Genomic DNA, 20,869 nt, shown 5'->3' on the forward strand with positions numbered 1-20,869 from the left:
CAAATATAGTGTCTGTGGGTCAAATTCCCTGGAAGATGTGAGCGTGTATGGGGGGGAGGGGGGGGCGAGCAGTGCAGGGCAGATGAGGATGGGACAGGGTGAGGTGGAGTTTGGGTGGGGGCGGAATGGCATTGAGGCAGAACCGGGACAGGGGTGTGGCAGGGATGTAGGTTCCCTGAGATTCTAATCATTAATATCATTACATATTTATATATTTATTTAATAAATATGTAACATATATACAGTAAGCTCCGTAATGTCTGAGACAAAGGCATATTTTTTCTTGATTTGGCTCTGTACCGTGGAGTACAAGAAATACTGTATAAGAAATGCTGTAATTTCTACATGGTGAAACCAAAGTGAATAAATGCAGTAAATATGTCAGTATAAAAGCCGAGAATGTTCAAATCTGAAGTGATGTGTTGATTACAAATTTAAAATGGTGGAGTTCAGAACCAAATAAAGTATTTTTGCTCCCTGTGCGCCTCAAACACCTCCACCAGCACAAGCATAACTCATCACACTTTGCCTGTAAGGGCGTATATGGAATGAATCATTTTTTGAAGCGCAGAGGTGGATGGCTTTTACAGACCCATTAGACATGAGAAGACCCTTGAAGGCACCCGGCAATTCAGAGGCCAGAAACATGGAAGCTGCAAGTCTGAGATTATGACTTCAGCTCCTCAGTTCTAGCCGCACTCCCTCCCAGTACAGAAGGAAAGCCCCGGAGGAGAATATGCTGCTCTGTTGCACTAGATATTTAGCACGAGAGATGAGGTCCCATAATCCCCCACTCACCAACCGGCCGACCCGCTTTAGCCAGGTGGGGGTCACATGCTCCTCTCAAGCCTGCAAAGCCCAGTTTCAGAGAAAGTCCTAACCATATACCCATGGCTGTAGACACAGCATGCAATAACTTAAAAAGGCAACCTGGGTTTCATACAGAAACACAGAAAAACTCAGGGAAAACACTTAACTGGATACACAAGTGTTTTTTTTTTATTCTTAAAAATCAATAACAATAACAATATAGAAGTTAAATGTTGAGGCAAGCAGCCTTTGAAGCAAATTCCTGCCCATTTTTCATAGGATACTCTGAGGTTCCCTTTGACAGACTGAACAGCAAAAGGCTTGCAGGAGCCCGTGTTCATCACCCCCTTCCAATCGGCAACCTACTTATTGCAGTCAGTCAAAGCTGTTCACTTCCTCATCTGCACAGTATGTGGGCGGGAGAGGCAACACTACAGTATTAGAGCAAGTGGCAAGTTCCACTGAAGTAGAAATGACGCTCTGATGACTTTTCACATCCTCTCCCCACATGGCCGTCGGGTGCTTTTCATTTTCTCGTCTTGACTTTTCTCCCCTCGGCAGGGAGAGCCAAAGGTATTTCCAGGTCAACCTCCAGACGATCAATCAGCAGACCGTGTAACAAGCTTCAGTGACAATCAGCCTTGTCACCAAGCAGACCTGTCCTGCTCCACTTTCATACCTCCAGTGAATTTTTCCCGAGCTTCGCCACCTGAAATGTGTTTTGCACACATTGCGCCTTGTCTGCAGCTAACGTGTTTACTGAATGGCTGAGCGGTCGCTTAGTGGAAAACAATTCAGTTCAATCCCTGCAAATCATGCCTCTTTCCTATAAAAAGACCTTTTCAGTGTAATTATTATCTGTTAAAACAGAACGCTCACACACAAATGCACACGTCCTCCAACACAGATACAACTGTGATTTCCTCAGCAAATTCTTAAAGGGACAGTTTCATATCTTGTTGTATGCAATGTTTAGTTCATTTTCCTTAATGAAATTGTGCATTCATTTAACCCGCTGCCAATGAAGCCCAAAATACAATAGCATTCAGGAAGAGTCCTAAATGCCTACAAAGGGCCAAAATACTAGAGGATTGCTTGTACTGGGGAAAATGCTACATGTAACAAATCAAGAAATGAAATGCAAATAAAACAGAGACAACTGAAATTTCAAACAAGGGTGTCAATATTTATTGTTGTTTACTTTTTGTCTGCTTGTTTCAGTTACGTAAATTATTTCAGCATGTCCCCTGTAATGACATTTACACACATAACACCCACCTACACTCTCACTGTGAATCACAGGCAGTAGCCAAACAGAGGAATAGTTACTGAAAGCCTCCGCAATCACAAAGTGTCCCTCCACTAGCACCGCACGAGCAGCCCTAAACACTAAGAGATGTTAAAGATGGGTTTCGCTGTCTTTCCTTTCTTATTTACAGTATGCGACGTAAAAAGTTTAAATTAAAACATGTATACACTTTCATAAAATCGATTGTAATTATACCATTCATTTAGCCCAAGGTTAAAGCAAAACATTCTTTTTTATTTAATTATTATTCATAGCCTGTGAAGCTTTGGTTAAGAAAGAAAACCTCTGTAGACCAAATGAAAGTTGTACACAGTGGAACACCATATTCAATGTTTTGAAATAAATTGAATGTTTTATTTAATACACCATGATGTGGTTTTGTTTTGGGAGCCTTATTAAATAGTATTATTTGGCTTTAAAAAAAAAAAAAAAAACTCAAATGTTTTATGGTCTGAGAGGAAATACAAAGGCAACAAAGAATCATTGCAGAGAATCATTCAATGCCCTAAAACACTTGGACCAAAAAACTCATGCAAATACTTTTGAGTTTCTGCACTGATCTCATTTAAGCCACGTTCTTACCATCTTTAATACTTCACTTGTTCAGTTGCACATGACATCTGCTTTTCTTTCCTATTTTGACACATCTCTGAACCTTGTCTTTAAATATTACAGAAAGACTACGCACCACTGACACCACAAAATGCCCAAGGGTATGGAGAAGTCGCTATAGTTCTCTCTCAGACTCGCAGCGAGCTGCACTAGGCTTTTCAGTACGACTTTCTATGTTCTTGGATGGAGAGGCCTATCTAGTCTGTAGTGAGACAGCTACACATACAGTACATCAGAGTCAGTACTTGTGACATAACCAGCATTGCTCTGTCGGTGCAAAGATGTCCACTGACCTTTGCCTGGGTCTTCAGTGACACGTGAAAGGAAGAATAGTGAAAAATTTAAACGCACTCATTTCTAATAGGACACCATGGTATTGAATTCACCCGCCCTACAAACCATCCCAAAACCTTCACATACTGTATGAGTGTACATTAATGTACAAGTTCAACATCATAAAATAGTACATGTGAAAAATTATATTTATATATCTATATATTTAAATTATTTTTCAAGTAACATTCCATACACTTGGTAGTGCACTGCTCAATACCTCTGTTCTTCTGATGCCAGCACAAACCACTGAAACTAGAGAAAGACTGTCAAACATGTGAGTGCATTCAGAATTAATTTCTATTGGACAGATCCTCATCATAAATTGTCTGGGACAGTTAGTGTGTCACTGTAACACCTGCTATGCTAATAATAACATGCCCTTCACTGAAAAAAATTGCAAACTCAATATCAGTTCTTGACTTCCAAATAAATAATGTACTAGAGTATACTTTTTTTTACGTTAGACTGAATTGCATAATTTAACAAACATGAATACTTTCATAGACTTGAATTACCATAAAGTTAAGGTTAGCACTCCTAAAACTGCTGTTTAGTGTCTTATTGTTGGAAACTCCCTTAATAATTTACAGGAAAGACACTTCTTTCTACAACGTAGACTAGGAAAATTGAGCATTCTATTTAATATTCTGCAGACATAATAACAAATATGTCCTCCAGCATACAATTGTTTCCTTGCACCTCCCTGTGTAAAGGGCTATTTGCTCTAAAGATGCAAAAGAACCTGAATTTCTCTTTGACTGTGACCAAAGAAAAACAGCTGAATTCAACAGAAATCAATCAGCACGAACCACAGTTTGGGAATCGACGTGAACGGACATCCAGATTACGGCCTACTGTCGCCTCTGAGTAACAGAGCTCCAGATCACTCCTGTTCAGGATTTCACGGTCACCAGCTCAGCCTCATTTGCCTTTTCGGTTATTCAGACCCTGAGCTGCACCAGTTCTCTTGTCTGACCGGATGCTCCCAACACCACATGAACCACATCTTCAGTTGTCCTGGGCGTCGTACCCCAACGACCTACAGCTCGTCACAGAACACTTCACAACAAAAAACATATGGAATATTCACATCAGTCTGTACACGGTCTCTCGCTGTTACAATAGCTTCCAAAATCCAAAGTGTACTGAGGTGTATTTACAGTTTTGTGTTGGCACTTAGCAATAACATGTGGGACACTTCCATCACTTCCTGTTCCCGTTGGCAATATTCAGGTGAATCCATGATTTTGACCTCTGCTTCATACAAGACATATTCTTCTCGTGTTCCCTTTCACCCTCCCTGTTTCTTGTTTTTTATTTTTTTGTTCTGTACATGAATTAGGGGAACACGGTGCACTTTGCCTCCGCACTGGTAGGGGGCGATGTTTCATTTAGTCCAGTGAAAGCAGTGGCTGCAGGTTCTCTTCCTCGCTCTTCACTTTTTCTGGCCGTTTAAGCACTCCAGGCTCCACCACCGACTGGGACCTATTAAATAAAATATGACCACATCAGAGGACCCTGTGTTCAGTGGACTGCTAGCGCAGACAAAATGTTTCATTCTGGGGATGATGGCAGATACGGAAAGGTAGGTAACTCAAAAAATAAAGACTCCAGTTTTTGTAAATTCTATCATTTAACCTTTCATGTATGTACACACACAACCACACGCACTCACACACACACACAAACACACATGCACACACACACACAAGCACGCATGCACATACACACAAACACACAAATGCGAACAGATTTCATTAAACCCATGCTCAGTGTTTAACATTCAAAGCAAATGTAACGTTTGGTATTGGGGCCACAATGCTTCACTTCATAACGAAATGTCAAACTCAGACAGTGCGTTAGACTATTTTGATTTATTTCTCTATTAAGCAAATAAGCAGCACTGGGAATAGGGAACCACCATTCATCACGCATAAGGGTGGGGCATTCTGTTCTCTGGAGGAGCTCAGTCACATACATTCAAACAGCTCATTCTGGTGACTTTAAATGATAAAACAAAAGGCAGCAAATTGTGCTGTTTTACCTATGGGGAAACGCACTGCATATTGATGCATACAAAATAAAAAGAAATGTGTGCAGAAGGGAAGAAAAATAATTAAATATGAAATCACGGCTCACCTGAACGGGAAAGCACTTTGAAACTGCTCAACGCAATTATCTATGCCCTGGTGAGCTTAACATCCACAATAACAAGTTCATAAAGCCTTGTCAACCAAAGGAAAATCTCTGTAATTATGGGACCTGTGAACATTGATATACCATAACTGCCGGGAACAAATTCTGCAAATGCCTCTTTTGCAGGCAGTACTTTGCAGGAAAGGAATTGTAACACAACCACAATTATGGCAGACTGTCTCCATAAAACACCTTTTTTTTTGTTCAGTTTATGAATTGCGTGAGAGATGTGTCATTGTCAGCAATGATCTTTCCCAAGCCGACCAACGGAGATGTCTGAATGCTTATGGCTTGGACCGGATCAAACATAAACTTTCCATGACAGATGACATGGCTGGCATTTCTGAAACAAGAAATGTAGTGCAGAGGGCAGAAACAGCAATACCCACTAGAGAATAGAAAAGAGAACAACATCTAATACAAATAAAATGTAAGCAGTACCAGTAGGCTACCAAGACCTTTCATTCTTATTAAATTAGAGGCTGTATTGAAACCACCATGTATGTAAACATGTCAGCAACCACCCAGTTTAACTGGGCTGAAACCCATAGGCACCAGTTGTTAAAAAATAAACATAGCTAAATTAGCTAAATGATAAGGGCTTGATTAATTACCGCAGTCTCACGCTAGTATGAGGGCTGTAATGAAGTGGTATATCTGGTGTTTGTGCAAATTAATCATGAGGCCCTGTCAAAGAAGGAGGTGAAACAATCACCATGGTTACGACATGTTCATGCTTGTAAAGGTGCAGTGGTGTAAGTAGAGGTCGACCAAATTCACCAATCAAATGGCTGCTTTATTCGTATTGAATAAAGCAGGCCATGGGGAGTCTCCCTCCTATTCATCCCCTAGGTTACAAGCAAATCAAAATCCTCCAAATCTTCATATGTCCAGAAAACATTGCTGTTATCATATATACATATCATGCCATGTTTCTGAAATACACATTATTGATCCCTATAGAGATTAACATCTTTTTCAGTGAGTGACTGGTCAAGGTACAAAACCCTAAACTCTGTATGAATCCCCTATATGGGCATCAATGATACCATGTATAGTACTGGTGGAGTGTGGCAATTCTTCTGTAGGTAATATTCTGTAAGTTTTTTTTTTTAACATGGTCTTCATTAATAAACTGTTGGCATAATCATCCCTTCATGTAAACTGGATAGGCTTGGATGTAGCACAAAACATTTTCAGCATTGCAAGATGAGATTAATTTCACTGAAAGATTAAAACAGCAACGCATCCAGGCACAAACGAGGTTGAAACGTTTGAAACAAGTGTGCATATTTATCTCAAATTAAGGGCAATTGTGTTTTTCTTTTCTTCAGTTAAAAGTACTTAGCATAACTAAAGACCTACCATTGATCCATTCAGACAAATTAAATCTGTTATCCGCAGTGCTTCACTAATCCCACACAAAACTTAACAATATTTCAGCAGTACTGTGTTTGACTGAAATTCTATTGAGCTGCATTAGCCATAACAGATTGGAATGGTGTTCCAAAGATCTATCAGGGAGTTACAAAACCCAATACACGCTAGCCTGAGCATGTATTGCAAATGAAGGGATCTTTACTTCATTGGCGCTAGCAAGGGGAGGGGAGCCCAGCCACTGACCTCTTCATGGTTTTGGGGGACAGGTCCTTCTCCAGGTCCTTCACGGAGAGGGTGTACGACTCGGGGCAGTACTCGGGCTCCTCGTCGTAGGCGTGGTCCAGCAGGGTGCGAGCCCAGGTGCCCATGTCATAGGGGGGTAGCATACCGCCCAGCTCTGAGGGCAGGATCTCTGGGTGAATCAGCTGGTGCAGGCTGTTCAGATTGTTACCGTGCATGAAAATCTGAGAATTTAATAGATAATGAAAATAAAAATAAACATTACATTAAATAAACTTAAATAAACAACATAAATACAATAACGAACAATGAATATGTCACAGAAATTGAAGCTGTTAGCTATTAGCTATTATATTTACCTAAATAAAAACACTGTCTCAAATGACATTTCCAGAATTCAGTGACCGGTAGACATTAACAAACATAAAAATATAGCTTACTTATGTCAACGCCGTTATTTTAAAAGATGTGGTTTATTTATGTGTCATGAAATATTTCCTTATGGTTTATAATTATAAAAAAAGCACATGTATTTATGGACCTATTACACCTGTGTGTAGAAGATATTCCTGTTACCCGTTTTCTTGTCTTGTCCTTCAGAAAGGGCCTTATGACCGTGTAGAGAGCGTGGATGTACCATGGCTGATTGACAAAATGGATTCCTCCGAACCTGGCTGGGAAGCTATCCTGTCGGTACAAGAGACAGAAATATATTTCCAGGTCTGAACGCCTGTCACAGTCGGTTACACTTCCTGCATTGTTTTCTTGGGACTTATCTCATTGTTGCCTTCAATTAATTACTCAGACAACAAACCATTCTTTGTAACGAAAAATAAAGTTATTTCATCTTCATGTTTAACCTGGTTTCGTGAATACTGACATCAGCAGGTAAAGAAAGCATTGATTTAAACAGAAGAACAGTCATTTTAAACCATTGGTCTTAAGAGATAAAAAGCATAGAATTTACGTTACAAATATACTAGAAAACATTAAATTGTTAACAAAAAAAAATAAAAATAATAATAAGATAATGAGCCAAACTAAGAATTGGTCATTTCAAAAGAAAATCCTTGAACCTTTCATATAAAGGGGGTACTGTGCTAACTTACTGTGCCACCACTTAGACCTTGTGGTACAGCATAGTACACACTTTACTGTCTCTGTGACCCATTTATCCTGTTGTAACAACTGGTGCCTTTAGGAAAGGTACTGCTGCAGTTCTGGAGTTGAAACCTACGACTCTCTGTGTGTAAAGGCAGCGAAATTGCTAGTTTCGGTCACGGCCGCTGAATCCGTGGACTGGCACAAAATTGAACCGAGCGCTGCCTGTAACCTGCCTCATGCGAGACCAGGGCCTGCTAAGCGCTCCCCTTTTCCCTGTCACCTCCATTAAAATCTGTCAGGATGTTTAATCAATATTCATGAAACCCGTCATCGCAGATTGCAGCCTTAGCTATCATTACAGGTTCAGGCCATCCAGAGGCTCTCGCTGGGATTACTTCATTATCGTTATCAGCTGTCAGGGCATGCAATGACTCCGTGCCGAGCAGGACAGTATTTCCACGCTACGAAATACGGCGTTGAGACAGGGAAGCATTTGCCCCTGCTCCGTCTGATTGTGTTATTCCTAATTCTAAACTGCAAGCAAAAATACCATCAAAGGTTCAAACAAGATTTTTTATTTTTTTATTTTATTAATGCGTTCTGTTCATGGGAATCTGAGCTCGCAATATGGTGTAAATGTTAAAAAGGTTATATTGTGATTTGATTGGATCGCATTCAATTGGCACAGTCAGTTTCAGCAAATTTACACTTCTGCTAGAACAAAGGTGTCATAACAGTGAGCAAAAGGTCCCATGCAGTTCTTCATCTCAATGGGAAAGTATACTATTAAGAAATTAACTACTGTTCTTGAAAAAATAGGGAACGGATTTGTAAGATTTTTTTAACCATAATCAGGCTTAATTACAGAATACAATACATTGACAAAATTTTTATATTTACTGTGTGGGACTGCCAGTATGTCAGTATGCTATCAAACATTACCCACTGTCCTCCCTCAAACAAGCAATAAAACAGCCTTTCACTTCAAGTGCTTCAAATCTGTCCACCTCTAACATTCAAAAGGTCCGCTCACTCCAGACAGTGCTGAACTTTAACACAGCCTGGCATGGCCACAGAGTAATGGAGGTGGCACTGTGTTGCCGTGGCGATGCACATTTGCCGAAGGTGCCAAAAGGCTGCGTAGGAGCACGCTGCTTCAGGCCCACTTGCCCAACGACCTGACAGAACCGTCCGGTTATGGTGGGCTTATTCTGGGAGGGGAACGGAAAAGCAGTCGCGCGGTGTTTCCGTGGCGATGCTCACTAGCTGCAGATGCCAGAGGGGTGTATGGGAGAGCCCACCGAGCCCAGCATCTGGCTCCAGTCAAAGCCCCTCGAAGGCTACGGCACTGGCAGGCCGTCTGACACGGCTGGTGCCAGGCATGACAAGTCCTTCCCAGACTCTGTCCCTTTTCCAGCCAATCCTGGGAGCCCTGTTGGGCAGCCTGATGCCCTCCCCCCTCGGGGTGAACTGGAGTCATCAGCTCAGATGCAGACGTCGGCTTTAACAGGACATGAAAAAAAAAGCACATTACATTTTCCTCTCATTGTTCACTTGATTTGATCTGCTCCCCTACTGAAGCAGAGGCACTAATGACTTCTGTATTACAGCGTTCTTTTTGTGAATCATATTTCATACGGGGGCGGCACGACAGTTGCAGCGAATGGCATTGTCGCCTCACAGCCAGAAGGAGCCGAGTTTGTATGGCGAATGAAGGCCTTTCTGTGCGGGGTTTGCGCGTTCTCCCCATGTCCGCGTGGGTAGTTATAAAGGCACTCTGGTTTCCTCCCACAGCCCAAAGTGCCTCTCGCCCACTGCATGCTGGGATAGACTCCACCCCCCGCGCGACCCTGACCAGGATTAAGCATGCTTGGAAAACGGATAGATGGATGGATATTCATATTCGAGGAAATAACTCATCGTCGCTTGTAAAGGCTCCAGGCTGCTGATGCGTTTTGGAGATGCAAGTTGATTCCGAGCGCATCTATAAAGGTGGGCGACATCACAAAATCAATGGCGGCCAATTCTTATGATCTGAACAGATGGAGGTCCGCCCGTGACATTTTGCAAGGCTGCTTTTACTTTCATCGCAAGATGATTAGAAATGATTTATTGGTTTAATTAGAGCAGCATCATTTAATACATGAATATCAATCACGGTGGCTTCTCCATTGATTAAAGTGATGTCACCACCCCTCCTGCTGGCCCAACCGGTTGTAAAATAAAAAAAAAGGCACAATGCCGTCACCGTGTTACAGAGCCAGGGAGTCCAAGGGCAGTTCTGTCAACGATGCAGGGTGAGAAAGACACCAAGGGAATTCTTTCACTTCCTGTCCGCATGCATTATAAATCAATGGCCGTAACTCTGAATAGCCCGCGACCACTGTACACGCTAAACCCAAGAGAGCGCTTAAAACAGCGAGCGACTCAAACGAGATGAACAACACATCTAACGCCTGGTAAAACAGCACTCTTTTTCTAACAAAGAAGACATATAAGCATGCCCAAAATCAAGTATTACAGGTTCTAAATTGAGAAGAAGGTATTGGAAAAACATGCTAGCCATTAGCGCCTTGTTTGCTCCAAAAGAAAAGTGTAAATATTTGTACTGAACACTCATTCGTAATCAGTAGCTAAAAAACACACTTCTGGAGTGCCTTTGAATTAGCCTCATTCTTTTATGTCCTCAAAAGAAACTGAATTTTCAACCAGAACCCAAACCAGACATTATCCCCGCCCCGCCCCCCGCAATGACTGTAATTTAAAAACTGGAATTGCCAGGTCTTTTTTATTTTATGAAATTTTGCATTGGATTTTTGGTTGGCAGGTTAGTCAGCACATTGACAATGTGGGTGATCTGTTGATCTTATCAGCAAACATTGTGTAGAGCAGGCAGGAGTAACCCTGGTCCTAGAGGACCACAAGACCTTCATCCAAGAGCTCAACAAGCTGATTCACATAATCACTGCCTTGATTGAACAGATATTGTTCACCCTCGGAAAGCAAATGGCTGCAGAGAAAACTTAAAGGACCGTGACATGTGGACTTTCAGGACCTCTGATGGACAGCAATGGCAAAAGGGGAAAGATGTCCAGTGTCACTCCCACAGTTCAGGTATCCAAATGCCCTGAGACAAAGGTACTGCAATGGCTTGGGTTCAGTCAGTGCTTTAACTTAACTTTGTATTTTTGGCTTTCACAATTCATGGGATTATTTTAATGATTGTTGAATCTTTTGAAGAAAACATATTTGCCATACACGCTCAGACAAAAAGATTACACATCCAGCATGCGTACTGTGTAATGGTTTAAAATTCTGTCCCAATTTTGCCTTCAACAGAAACCATTGTCTACCAGCCATTCTGTCAGACAGGTCCTCTAATGTAAAAGCACAGCTGCGCTCAATTGTGTGGAGACAGGCCCATCACCTGAGGTACATCTGAATACACTTGAAAAGCTCTCTACATTTCGTTCAGTTCTCGTCAAAGGTCACCGATGGATGACAAGTGGACAAACAAAAATGAAGGGTCCTTTTTAAAATCATTGCCAATGGGGAACGGAGTACTCTTCTATTGTTCCTGACATGAATGAAGCTTCTCTGTCCTTGGACTGATACATGACGCTCATCTGCACTCAATGTCCTTCCAGCGGCGCGGACTGAAAAGAAAGAGTCGAATTCTCCAGGCCTCCTTCAGGAGCCTTTGAGGTCAGCGGCTGTGGCTCCGGTGCTGCGGTTTAATTTGCTTAATTTACTTTCTCCCCCTCACACATTGATATATTAAAACACGCGCACTCACACACACACACACACACACACGCACAAACGCATGCACGAACGCATGCGTGCACACGCAGGTGCACACACACACACACACACACACACACACACAATTAAAAAAATAGAAACCAATTAAACGCACTGACTGGGACAGACACAGGAATGGTAACAGAGAGAGACAGAGAAGGCGAGAGATAGTGTGAGAGAAAGAGAGAGAGAGAGAGAGAGAGAGAGAGAGAGATAGCGAGAGAGAGGTTGAGAAGAGAATAAAGAACATTTTTATCATGCGGATTCATTCTCTTCATCTCATCAAAACAGAATGATGCCTTTACTATTTTGAAAGTCATATATAAGATATATCTGACACCAAGACAAGGTCATGTCAATGGCGTGAGTACTGTGGGGAGGGGGGTTAGATCTCTGCCGTGCTGGATCCGGCCCAGCGCGCAGAGTGGCACTCGACAGCCAGCCGGGGACGCACTTCCACTAGCCGCCAGCTGCAGGACCGGCACTGCTGCTCTCGCCGGAGCAGAGCTAAATCTGCTCTGCCAGATCCTCCAGCGGGCAAACAATTAGTCTAATTCAGGCCATGGGACCCAGATACGTCTGCTGCAGTCTCTCCGCTTCAACTGGTAGGCCAGCCCTTTGTTCCAGGATTGGACACATTCAACCTGAACGTCCAGATGGCAGAACCGAGCAGCCGGACAGGAAATGTCGAATCGTTACGTACGCTGCGCATGCTGCGCTGCTGAAACGCATGCTGCTTCAGTCTGAGGTTTTCATTTCTTTAGGCTGCCATCTGTATTTGGTTTCGACAATGTGCGTGTGCATCTGCACTTCACCTGTTCCCAAAACACATTCTTAGAAATTTCAATGTTATCATTTACAGTTCTGTGCTCGTGTGAGTGTATGTGTGTTCGCGTGTGCATGCATCTATGTGCATGTGTGTGTGTGTGTGTGTTGAATCATAATTACATGCAGGTGTTATACGAAACAGCCTGTATGTTCCATTTCTGACAATATCTTTTGAACCTCATATATACTGGGGAGTAATGAAGAAGTCGCTCAAAGAAATACATTTAAATGTAATTTTGGAAATGCATTGTGTATACATCATTCAAGCATTAAATACTGTGCTGTATTGTTCACTGTAATGAAAAATGGGAAAGTTTTATTGCTACGAAACCTGCTATCAAAATGTAATGTGATTTCCCTTAAAGCGTGTTTTATTTTGGCCATGCTTGTCAAAAATATAGCAATTTTATTTCGTGAAAATAAATAAATAATAGTGTTGAGGTTTAAAGGATGAGTCATATTTTCCGGCGAAGCATTTATTCATATGGCGAAAATAATTCACATATGTTGCAGATTAAAGCACAATTTCCTTGAAGATATGTGTACTGAGCACCTATCCACAAAATTTGTCCTTGATATTAGAATAAATATTTACACAGACTGCTTATTTCTATTCCTTTTGCTTTGCATTTTCCTCTCTTCCATGTATTTATAGACAGTCAATTTGAAATACATCTACTGAAAAATGGCTACAAGTGAAAGACAATTGATGTCTCAACATCGATTGCGCAATGTGATCAGAGAATGAGAGAAATTTCTTTGTAGAACTATTTGTACCATCACTGCAGAGGATTGTGGATCCAAACCTAGAGGCCAAAGGTGAAACCCCCTGTGACAAAGACCTCAGAAAAACATACAAATATTTTCCTTTCTTATATATTCTACATTTTCATTTTTTTGTAAATTACAATGAGAGATGTTCTACCTTCCGTTTTCTAATTTGGAAAATTAAACAAAATTCTATTACACTCACATTGCAGAAGCTTTTACCCAGAGTGACGTACAACAGTGGGGGGGATGTCAGCGTTACTCTCAGGAACACAAAAGTGCAATATCACCAATAAGACATGAGAGGCCCACACATAATCGATAAGAGTAAATCATGCATCAGCTTTTCTCAGATCTTGAAGCTAGCAGCTAAATCAAGAAAGTCAGGAAAGAGGAATGGTGATAATGGCAAGATGGTGTGATCATGTGATCGTGCGAGCCTATTCCCCTAGCCTAAGTCTAACCAATCAGCAGGAACCAAGCTTTATTGACAAAACACCGTAAACCCTAAACGGGGAAAGAGACACATCAGTGGCTAACTAACACCATACATTTGTCTATCCTGGCATTACAGCTATAAATTAAAAACTCAGAAGGCATGGACAGATGAGGCTAATGTTATTAATCACGTGTCCATCTTTTTCTGATGGACACAACTGTTCCTTTATTTTAACAGAAAGGCATCCAGTTTGAAGACAAAAAAATGCTTAAAAACAGCCATTAGAAACCATTGTGCAACTCTGCTTCTTATTTTCATATGCAGATACTGAAAAGGCGAGCACTGCCGCTTCCTGTCAATTCATTTCTTCTTACGAACTTCGGCGATTTCGGCGGATTTCGAGGAGAGGAAAAATACATCCCCTGCAGATACGTCTCGATGATTTGCGCGAGCTCAACGGACGGATTCCCGCTTTCAAGGAGATTTCTATATGGACAGCTGAACGATGCACGGCTTAAAGGATTGAGAGAACAGACAATGAGCGTGACGGACACGGACAGAGATCACAGCCCCGAATCGATGCAATTGTGCCCGAGGGCACAGGAAGAACCCCAGCTTATGTAAAGCAAAGAAACATATGGAAGGCCAAACATTCTAATATGAAACCATCCGCAGCATTGAAAGAGTGACCTTCCCATTACTTGTAACTTGATATCCCAGTCCTCAAAGATATTATTTTTTTATATTCAAATGAATCATTCCGACTGCCTTATACATGTCTTGTTTTTGAAGGCCTCTAGTACTAACCCGATAGGAATTGATACTGAAACCTGCCTACATTAGAGCATCTGACCGGTTTACTTGCTAGATTCCATCATAGTAATGCTATAGTATTATTTCCTGTATAACTGTAATTGTACTAGATGTAGTCCAAAGCAAAGCACAGCTACAGATATACTTCAAAAGGGGATAAATTGAAAATATGATTATAAGTAGAATCAGATATTAGAAACAGGTTTATTCTTAATTGCAAAAAGAGTTCAAAAGACAGTTCCATGAATGTACGTATTCTTCTACAATTCCTTCTAATGACATAAAATCGCACGCATTATGAATGCTCATGAGGATTTAGTCACATTAATTCTTGCTGCACAAGAGCATTTTAATTATGTATTGAACTCTTGTATCATTAAAGCCTTGACTGATTATCTTCTCCTGATGGATTATAAAGTTAAAAGATTCAAATCTGTGAAATGTCCCAGCTTATATGTTCCTTGCAGGATAAAACAAAAAAAAAGGAATGCAACAATGTAGTTCTGTAACACACACATTTTTAGCCTCCCTCATTCTCTCTCCCTCTTTCACATACACAGGCACACACATGCCCGCCCGCACGCACGCACGCACACACACGCAGATACACACACACACGCACATGCACACATACACACACACACACATAAGAGTGACAGGCTTGTGTTTCTTGGTGCTCACACAGCCCATCTGGAAAACGCATAGCATGGCAGTTGAACAGGTTGCTAGGGAAACTCAGCGTGGGGTGGGATGGGGAAGGGCGGTTGGCTGCGATTGGCTGTTGAGCGTGGGGTATTTCTCAAGACTAAATGAGACAAAAGGCATGTCCAGGACAATGAGAGGAAAACACAGTGGTCTGAAACCGCAAAGAGCTGCTCCAGGAAACAATTCCCTGTATATAATATACTATATCTCTACAATACTATCAGTCAGCTCTTCTTTGGATTTGTATATTCTGTACAATGCAATGTTCAGATAGCTGACTGAAATAACATGGCTAAAATAGCTGAAACCTTTATATTTATATTTGCGGTATGTGAGTGTAATTGTTTACATTTTGCTTTTCCTCCACGATCTTTTGGCACATTATCAACTCTCTTTTTAAATAATACACTTAACAGCGTGAGCAGCGGGAGCTGGTACCCACATTATTAGAACCTGTCAGTAGAAAATCCTTGCTAAAGGGAAATGCCATATTAAAAGCAGTACAGATAGGTCCGTTCCATTGTGGCACTCTTAAAGGACAACTAAACATTTCAAAACCGAGAAAAGACCAAAGATTGCTCTTCCTGCAGCTTCTATTAAAAGGGCCTGCAAGTTTTATTGCTAAGAGAAAGGTCTTGTCCAAGCCAGACAAGCAATACTTCTGAAAATCCAGTTGTACATATAAATAATTTGTAGGCATCATGAAACATCAGTAACACTCATTTGAATGACAGCATATGGCATAAAGCCTACACTACACTGTCAGGATACATGGCATTATACCTGTCATAACCAGTCATGACAGCTTTATATTGTCATGATATGTACAGTGATCATTTTAACAGTTATTTTGAAATCTGCTGGAAATATGTGTATCATAGTTTATTATTACAATAATAATATGGTACCATGAGTTGCAATATGCTGTCCTGGCTGGTTATGTCAAGCAGTATGTTATTCTTTGCGAATTATACAGGTGAACACACAGCAGGATCATTTAAACGAAATATGTAAAGGAGTGATAGAGGCCAGGAGCCATGCCTGGATGGCCTGTGAGGCCAGAGCTAATGGAAGTCATGCCTGGGTGACTCATACAGTCTGAGCTTATCTCCATCTCGGTGGCATGGAACAGCTTGTCATAGAGGCACAGAACAGGACGCAGCCTATCACTGGAGCCATTACCTCAATCCAGCCCTTCAATGTGTCGGGAATGCTAAGCAGGAGGTGGCCAGAGCCGTCTTTCCTGAGGCCTCAAATTGAATCAGCAACCACCAGGTGCTGTTTCTACCTCCTTCAGAATTTTACACAGGTTGGTATCTAATTACCCTAAGGGGGGAAATGAAGTGGTATTGTGATTGTGATTGTGATTGCGATTAGGTGTTAGTTTTGCAAGAGCGCAGTCACAAAGTTATTGCTGTTTTTGTTGTTTGCCCTTGATTTTTTTCTCCTTTCAAACATCATGCCATAAAAAACACATATTAATTAATTGTGAATACATGCCAAAACATAAGGTTTCACAATGATGATTTTCAAAAGGCCGCGACCGCTTGGACCTTGTCATTTTAAGGTGATTTGAGGTGGGGCATCTATACACCTCATTTAATGGAGTGTAGACTTATAACCACAGGATTATGGTTTTGAATCCTAGGAAGGACACACTCTACAAAAATGATTCATGTAAATTGTACATTTAAATCCTACCGGTGTAAATACATTAGAGAGAAACTGTAACGTTCAGATTATAAGTATTGTAATTCATTATCAATAGATATCAGTTTTAAAAAGACAAAAACAAAGAAATACTAGATAAAGATGATATTTTATTTTGTTAATTAAAATGGAAAACATAGTATTGTATGTGTGTGTGTGTGTGTGTGTGTGCAATTGGTTTTTCCAAAAGTAAAATATCCAGATCATTTAATTGCGAAATAACTGTGGAGTGTCCTTAGTAACTTAGCTAAGTTTCTCATGTAGTGTAAACTTGCATTTATGTAAGCAAAAGCTGTAGCCTTCCAGCCACATGTGCTAATTCTGAAAGACAATCCTGAGAAAGTAGGGAAGAACAGAATCTGACAGAGACTTCTGGGCTCGTCCCTTCACACCTGTGTAAAGTGCGCAATGGAATGTTTGATATACAATACTAACAGGAAAGGGCTGTTAGAAACCAGTGGAATGTGGCTGATATGCACTAAAATACAATAAACCCTACTGTAGGTTACAGCTGCAAGAAATGGTTGTTTAATATGATTAATATGTCAAGTACAAGCATGAGGAGAAGAAGAAGAAGAAGAAGTAGAAGAAGAAGAAGAAGAGGGAGAAGAAGAAGAACTCTATTAAGGGAAAACATCTCCAGTTAATAAAAGCAAGATTCAGTGAGTTACCTGAAGGCCTTCTATGGCAAGTCGCAGCATGCTTGGCGTTAGTTTCGAAGCTTGCTTAAAGGTGAAGTTGCTCCAGTCAATTATCAACACAAATCCATTCACCTGCAGCTCAGGGTCCTCTATCATGGTCTCCAGAGACAAGAGAATCGCCCGCAATATATCCACAAATGTGTACCTGCAAGTGAGGGAAACCTGTCATCTAAGGAGACTTTACTGTGATGCCGTAAACAAGGCAACAGGGTTGTACTATCTTAGTTCTGGTCTACAATGATGTAACTAACTGATACACTGTAGATGTTTATGCATAACAAGTGACTGTTAGATACATAATAAGTCATAACATAATTACATTCACCATCATTACTTTTATCACCATAACTTAATTAGCATGTTACTAGTTTACACTGAGGGATTCAACATGTAAAATGCGCCAATTCATTTTGTATCAACTTATGTTTTTCTATTTCTCCCTTAAAACATGTAACGCTCATACAACACGTTTTATATCGCAAAAGAAAATGATGTATAATTGCCTACACACATGGAAAATGTAAATTACGTAATATAAATAATTAAATACAGCAAGCATATATTTCCTCCCCTTCCTTTCCCGACCTGTGTCACGTGTTGTCTTTGTGTTCAAAAAAAAAAAAAAAAAACCCCATCCTTCAGACACTTCTGCTTTGACACGTACTTCCCACTGTCTCCCTGATTAAATGAACAGCAGCTATATAAAGGTCCTTGAGTCTAGCCTAACTACATTGTGTGCTTCTTAAAGACAACTGAATGTGGAGATCCCAGTAAACCATGCCAAGGTAACCACTGGGATCATGGACGCTTTTCTGACTAAAAAAAAAGACGCTCACTTTCAGTGGACTTTCTCTTTTTTTCAACATCATCGCTTTCTCTTTCTCTGAGGCCTACTCATTTACCTCAGCGTTTTCTACAGGCTTTAAAGACTATTAAACACGGGGAAGGTGTCTTCTAGATTCATCAAAAAGACAGAATTTTTGAGTGCTTGCAGCACGATAGTTAACACCCTTTGGTTCATAAAACAATGCAGAATATTCAGCATGCGTCCTAAATCTGTCCATACTGTACGTCCCAATGTGTCCCGGTTGGTAAAATCGAGTTTTAACTGTTTGATGCTTAAAGATCATTTTACTGCCATGTGATTTCAAATAATTATCCATGCTTGATTACCAATTAATTACCTCGTAAAATAACAGATGGATGAAGAAAACACGCAGACCAGATCCCTGTCACAAAAGTGTCATAGAATTTAAGCGAGATAGCAAAACATCGGTGGTTCTGAAAGAACAGCTCTGTGAAGCCCAGTGTTGAAAACAAATGCATTACCTGCTCTGATCCCAGTTTGCGGCGAATAGAACCAGAATTTTCCTGCCATATCGGTCCAAGTTGGACAGTACCCCCGGGAACCCGTCTTTGAGAGCTTGCTTGATGCCTGGGTCAGTCGCTTTCAAGTTTTTGAACATATCCAGGTTTTGTTGCCGGTATTCAAAATACTGAGCGAGCAACCGGAACGCCTCGAAATGGTTAAATTTCCGCGCTCTGAGGAATCTCAGGATGAAAGCATCGTCTGTCCTGAGAAAGCCAATATCTGGGCGCGTGATAATCATATCCCTCACCTCCTGTATGTCTTGATGCAAAGTATCAGGGTTTTCTTTCAACTCCACCTTGGCTTTCTCCAGCGTTTCTGGGGATAAGCCCGCTTGCAAATGAGTCATGTTCCTTCTTTATAGCGCTTCCTCGAGCCGCGAAATAGGTAGGCTGTTTCAGCTGATGGGAAGGATTCCCAGCGTTAGATGCGTCACGTATTTAGTCTTTTTCAGAGCATATGTTTCGGCGCAAGACCTGCGTTAACGAATTGCTACTACCAACACGAGTTTAATAAGAAAATGCCATGATTACATTTGCTGCAGTTTTCATTCAAAATTTGAATTGGTTTGTTTGAATACATTTAGCCACCATGTGCAATTCAATTGCCTGTAGCTGCAGTTGCCAGAATGCGGTATAGGTAGATTTTTCACTATGACATGTAGCTTACCCTGCCAATGGTGGTCACTGACTTAACACAATCATATCAGAGCCGTTCATTCATCCATCCCCACCCCGAAGACCGTAATTACCATAAAATCATTAAACTACCTATAATAGAGCAGCCAGGCTCTGCGGCACCCTGCAGCAACTCTTATCATAACTCTCCCTTCAGAATACATGTCGTTTCATAGCAGATCTAGCTATCTGATTTCCCCGGATTATGGTGTCAGAATCGCAGGGTTGGAGACCGCCGACACCCTTTTTTGTTCTTGGCAGTCCATTTCCATCCTTATTGTTTGTTGGTTCGTAATTTTAGGTCTTACTGTTTCGATTCCAAGTGTCCCGGATCAGAACGCCTTATTCCTCCGATGCTGTGCTGGATGGTTTACGTCAGTATACGGCCGTTGCTGCTTTGTTGCTGGTGAAAGTGACTGAAAACCATTGCTTCAGTGGTACAGTCAGTCAGCCCGTCATCACATGGAGGAGGAGGGGAGAAGCGTTCACTCTGTTCATCACGTCCCAACACCTGCTCAGTGACTGTGACAAGCCAGTGATCCTTTGAAATTTTACAGGAGACTTGATGCTCATCACTTGCTGTGTTAAATCTCCACAATTATGGAAACGAATTAATAACGCTCGCAGTTTTGATTTGAATTGATTTCAAATGGTGCCTTTCTGCTAAATTTGTTCTGTTCTTTTGTCTTTTGTTGTTGATGTAATTTTCTCGTTCACTAAAGATAGGTGCACACGAACGCACGCGCGCAAACACATACAGAGCGAGAGAGAGAGAGAGAGAGAGAGAGAGAGAGAGAGAGAGATCTGTTCAAATTTTTAATGTCAATGTTTAATGTCAAGAAAGCCGTGAGGGCCTGGAACAGGAAGAACTGGACTCCAGTACAAACCTACTCCGATGTACCCTATTCAATCATTTAAACCCTAATTATCTTTCACAAATTCAGAAAAATTCAAAGGCACGCTTCTGAAACACCCCTATATTGAAAAACCAAATCGCGTTTTGGAAAAATTAACGCAATCTCTCCATGTATAGTATAAACGCACTTAAATATTTGTATATTCATAATA

The 20,869-nt window shown here is 41.1% G+C and overlaps 1 protein-coding gene across 1 annotated transcript; it reads right to left on the minus strand.

Moving 5' to 3' along the window:
* Positions 1-1,975: 1,975 nt before the first annotated feature.
* Positions 1,976-20,507, minus strand: clvs2 (clavesin 2). The gene is made up of 5 exons (XM_064340123.1): positions 19,085-20,507; positions 17,726-17,900; positions 7,460-7,570; positions 6,887-7,107; positions 1,976-4,552 (listed from the first exon to the last, which is right to left on the minus strand). The coding sequence occupies exons 1-5, from the start codon at positions 19,471-19,473 to the stop codon at positions 4,459-4,461; spliced, it is 990 nt and encodes a 329-aa protein (XP_064196193.1). The 5' UTR covers positions 19,474-20,507; the 3' UTR covers positions 1,976-4,458.
* Positions 20,508-20,869: the final 362 nt, after the last annotated feature.

The sequence above is a fragment of the Anguilla rostrata genome, chromosome 6 (genome assembly GCF_018555375.3).
Source record: "Anguilla rostrata isolate EN2019 chromosome 6, ASM1855537v3, whole genome shotgun sequence".
Taxonomy (NCBI): domain Eukaryota; kingdom Metazoa; phylum Chordata; class Actinopteri; order Anguilliformes; family Anguillidae; genus Anguilla; species Anguilla rostrata.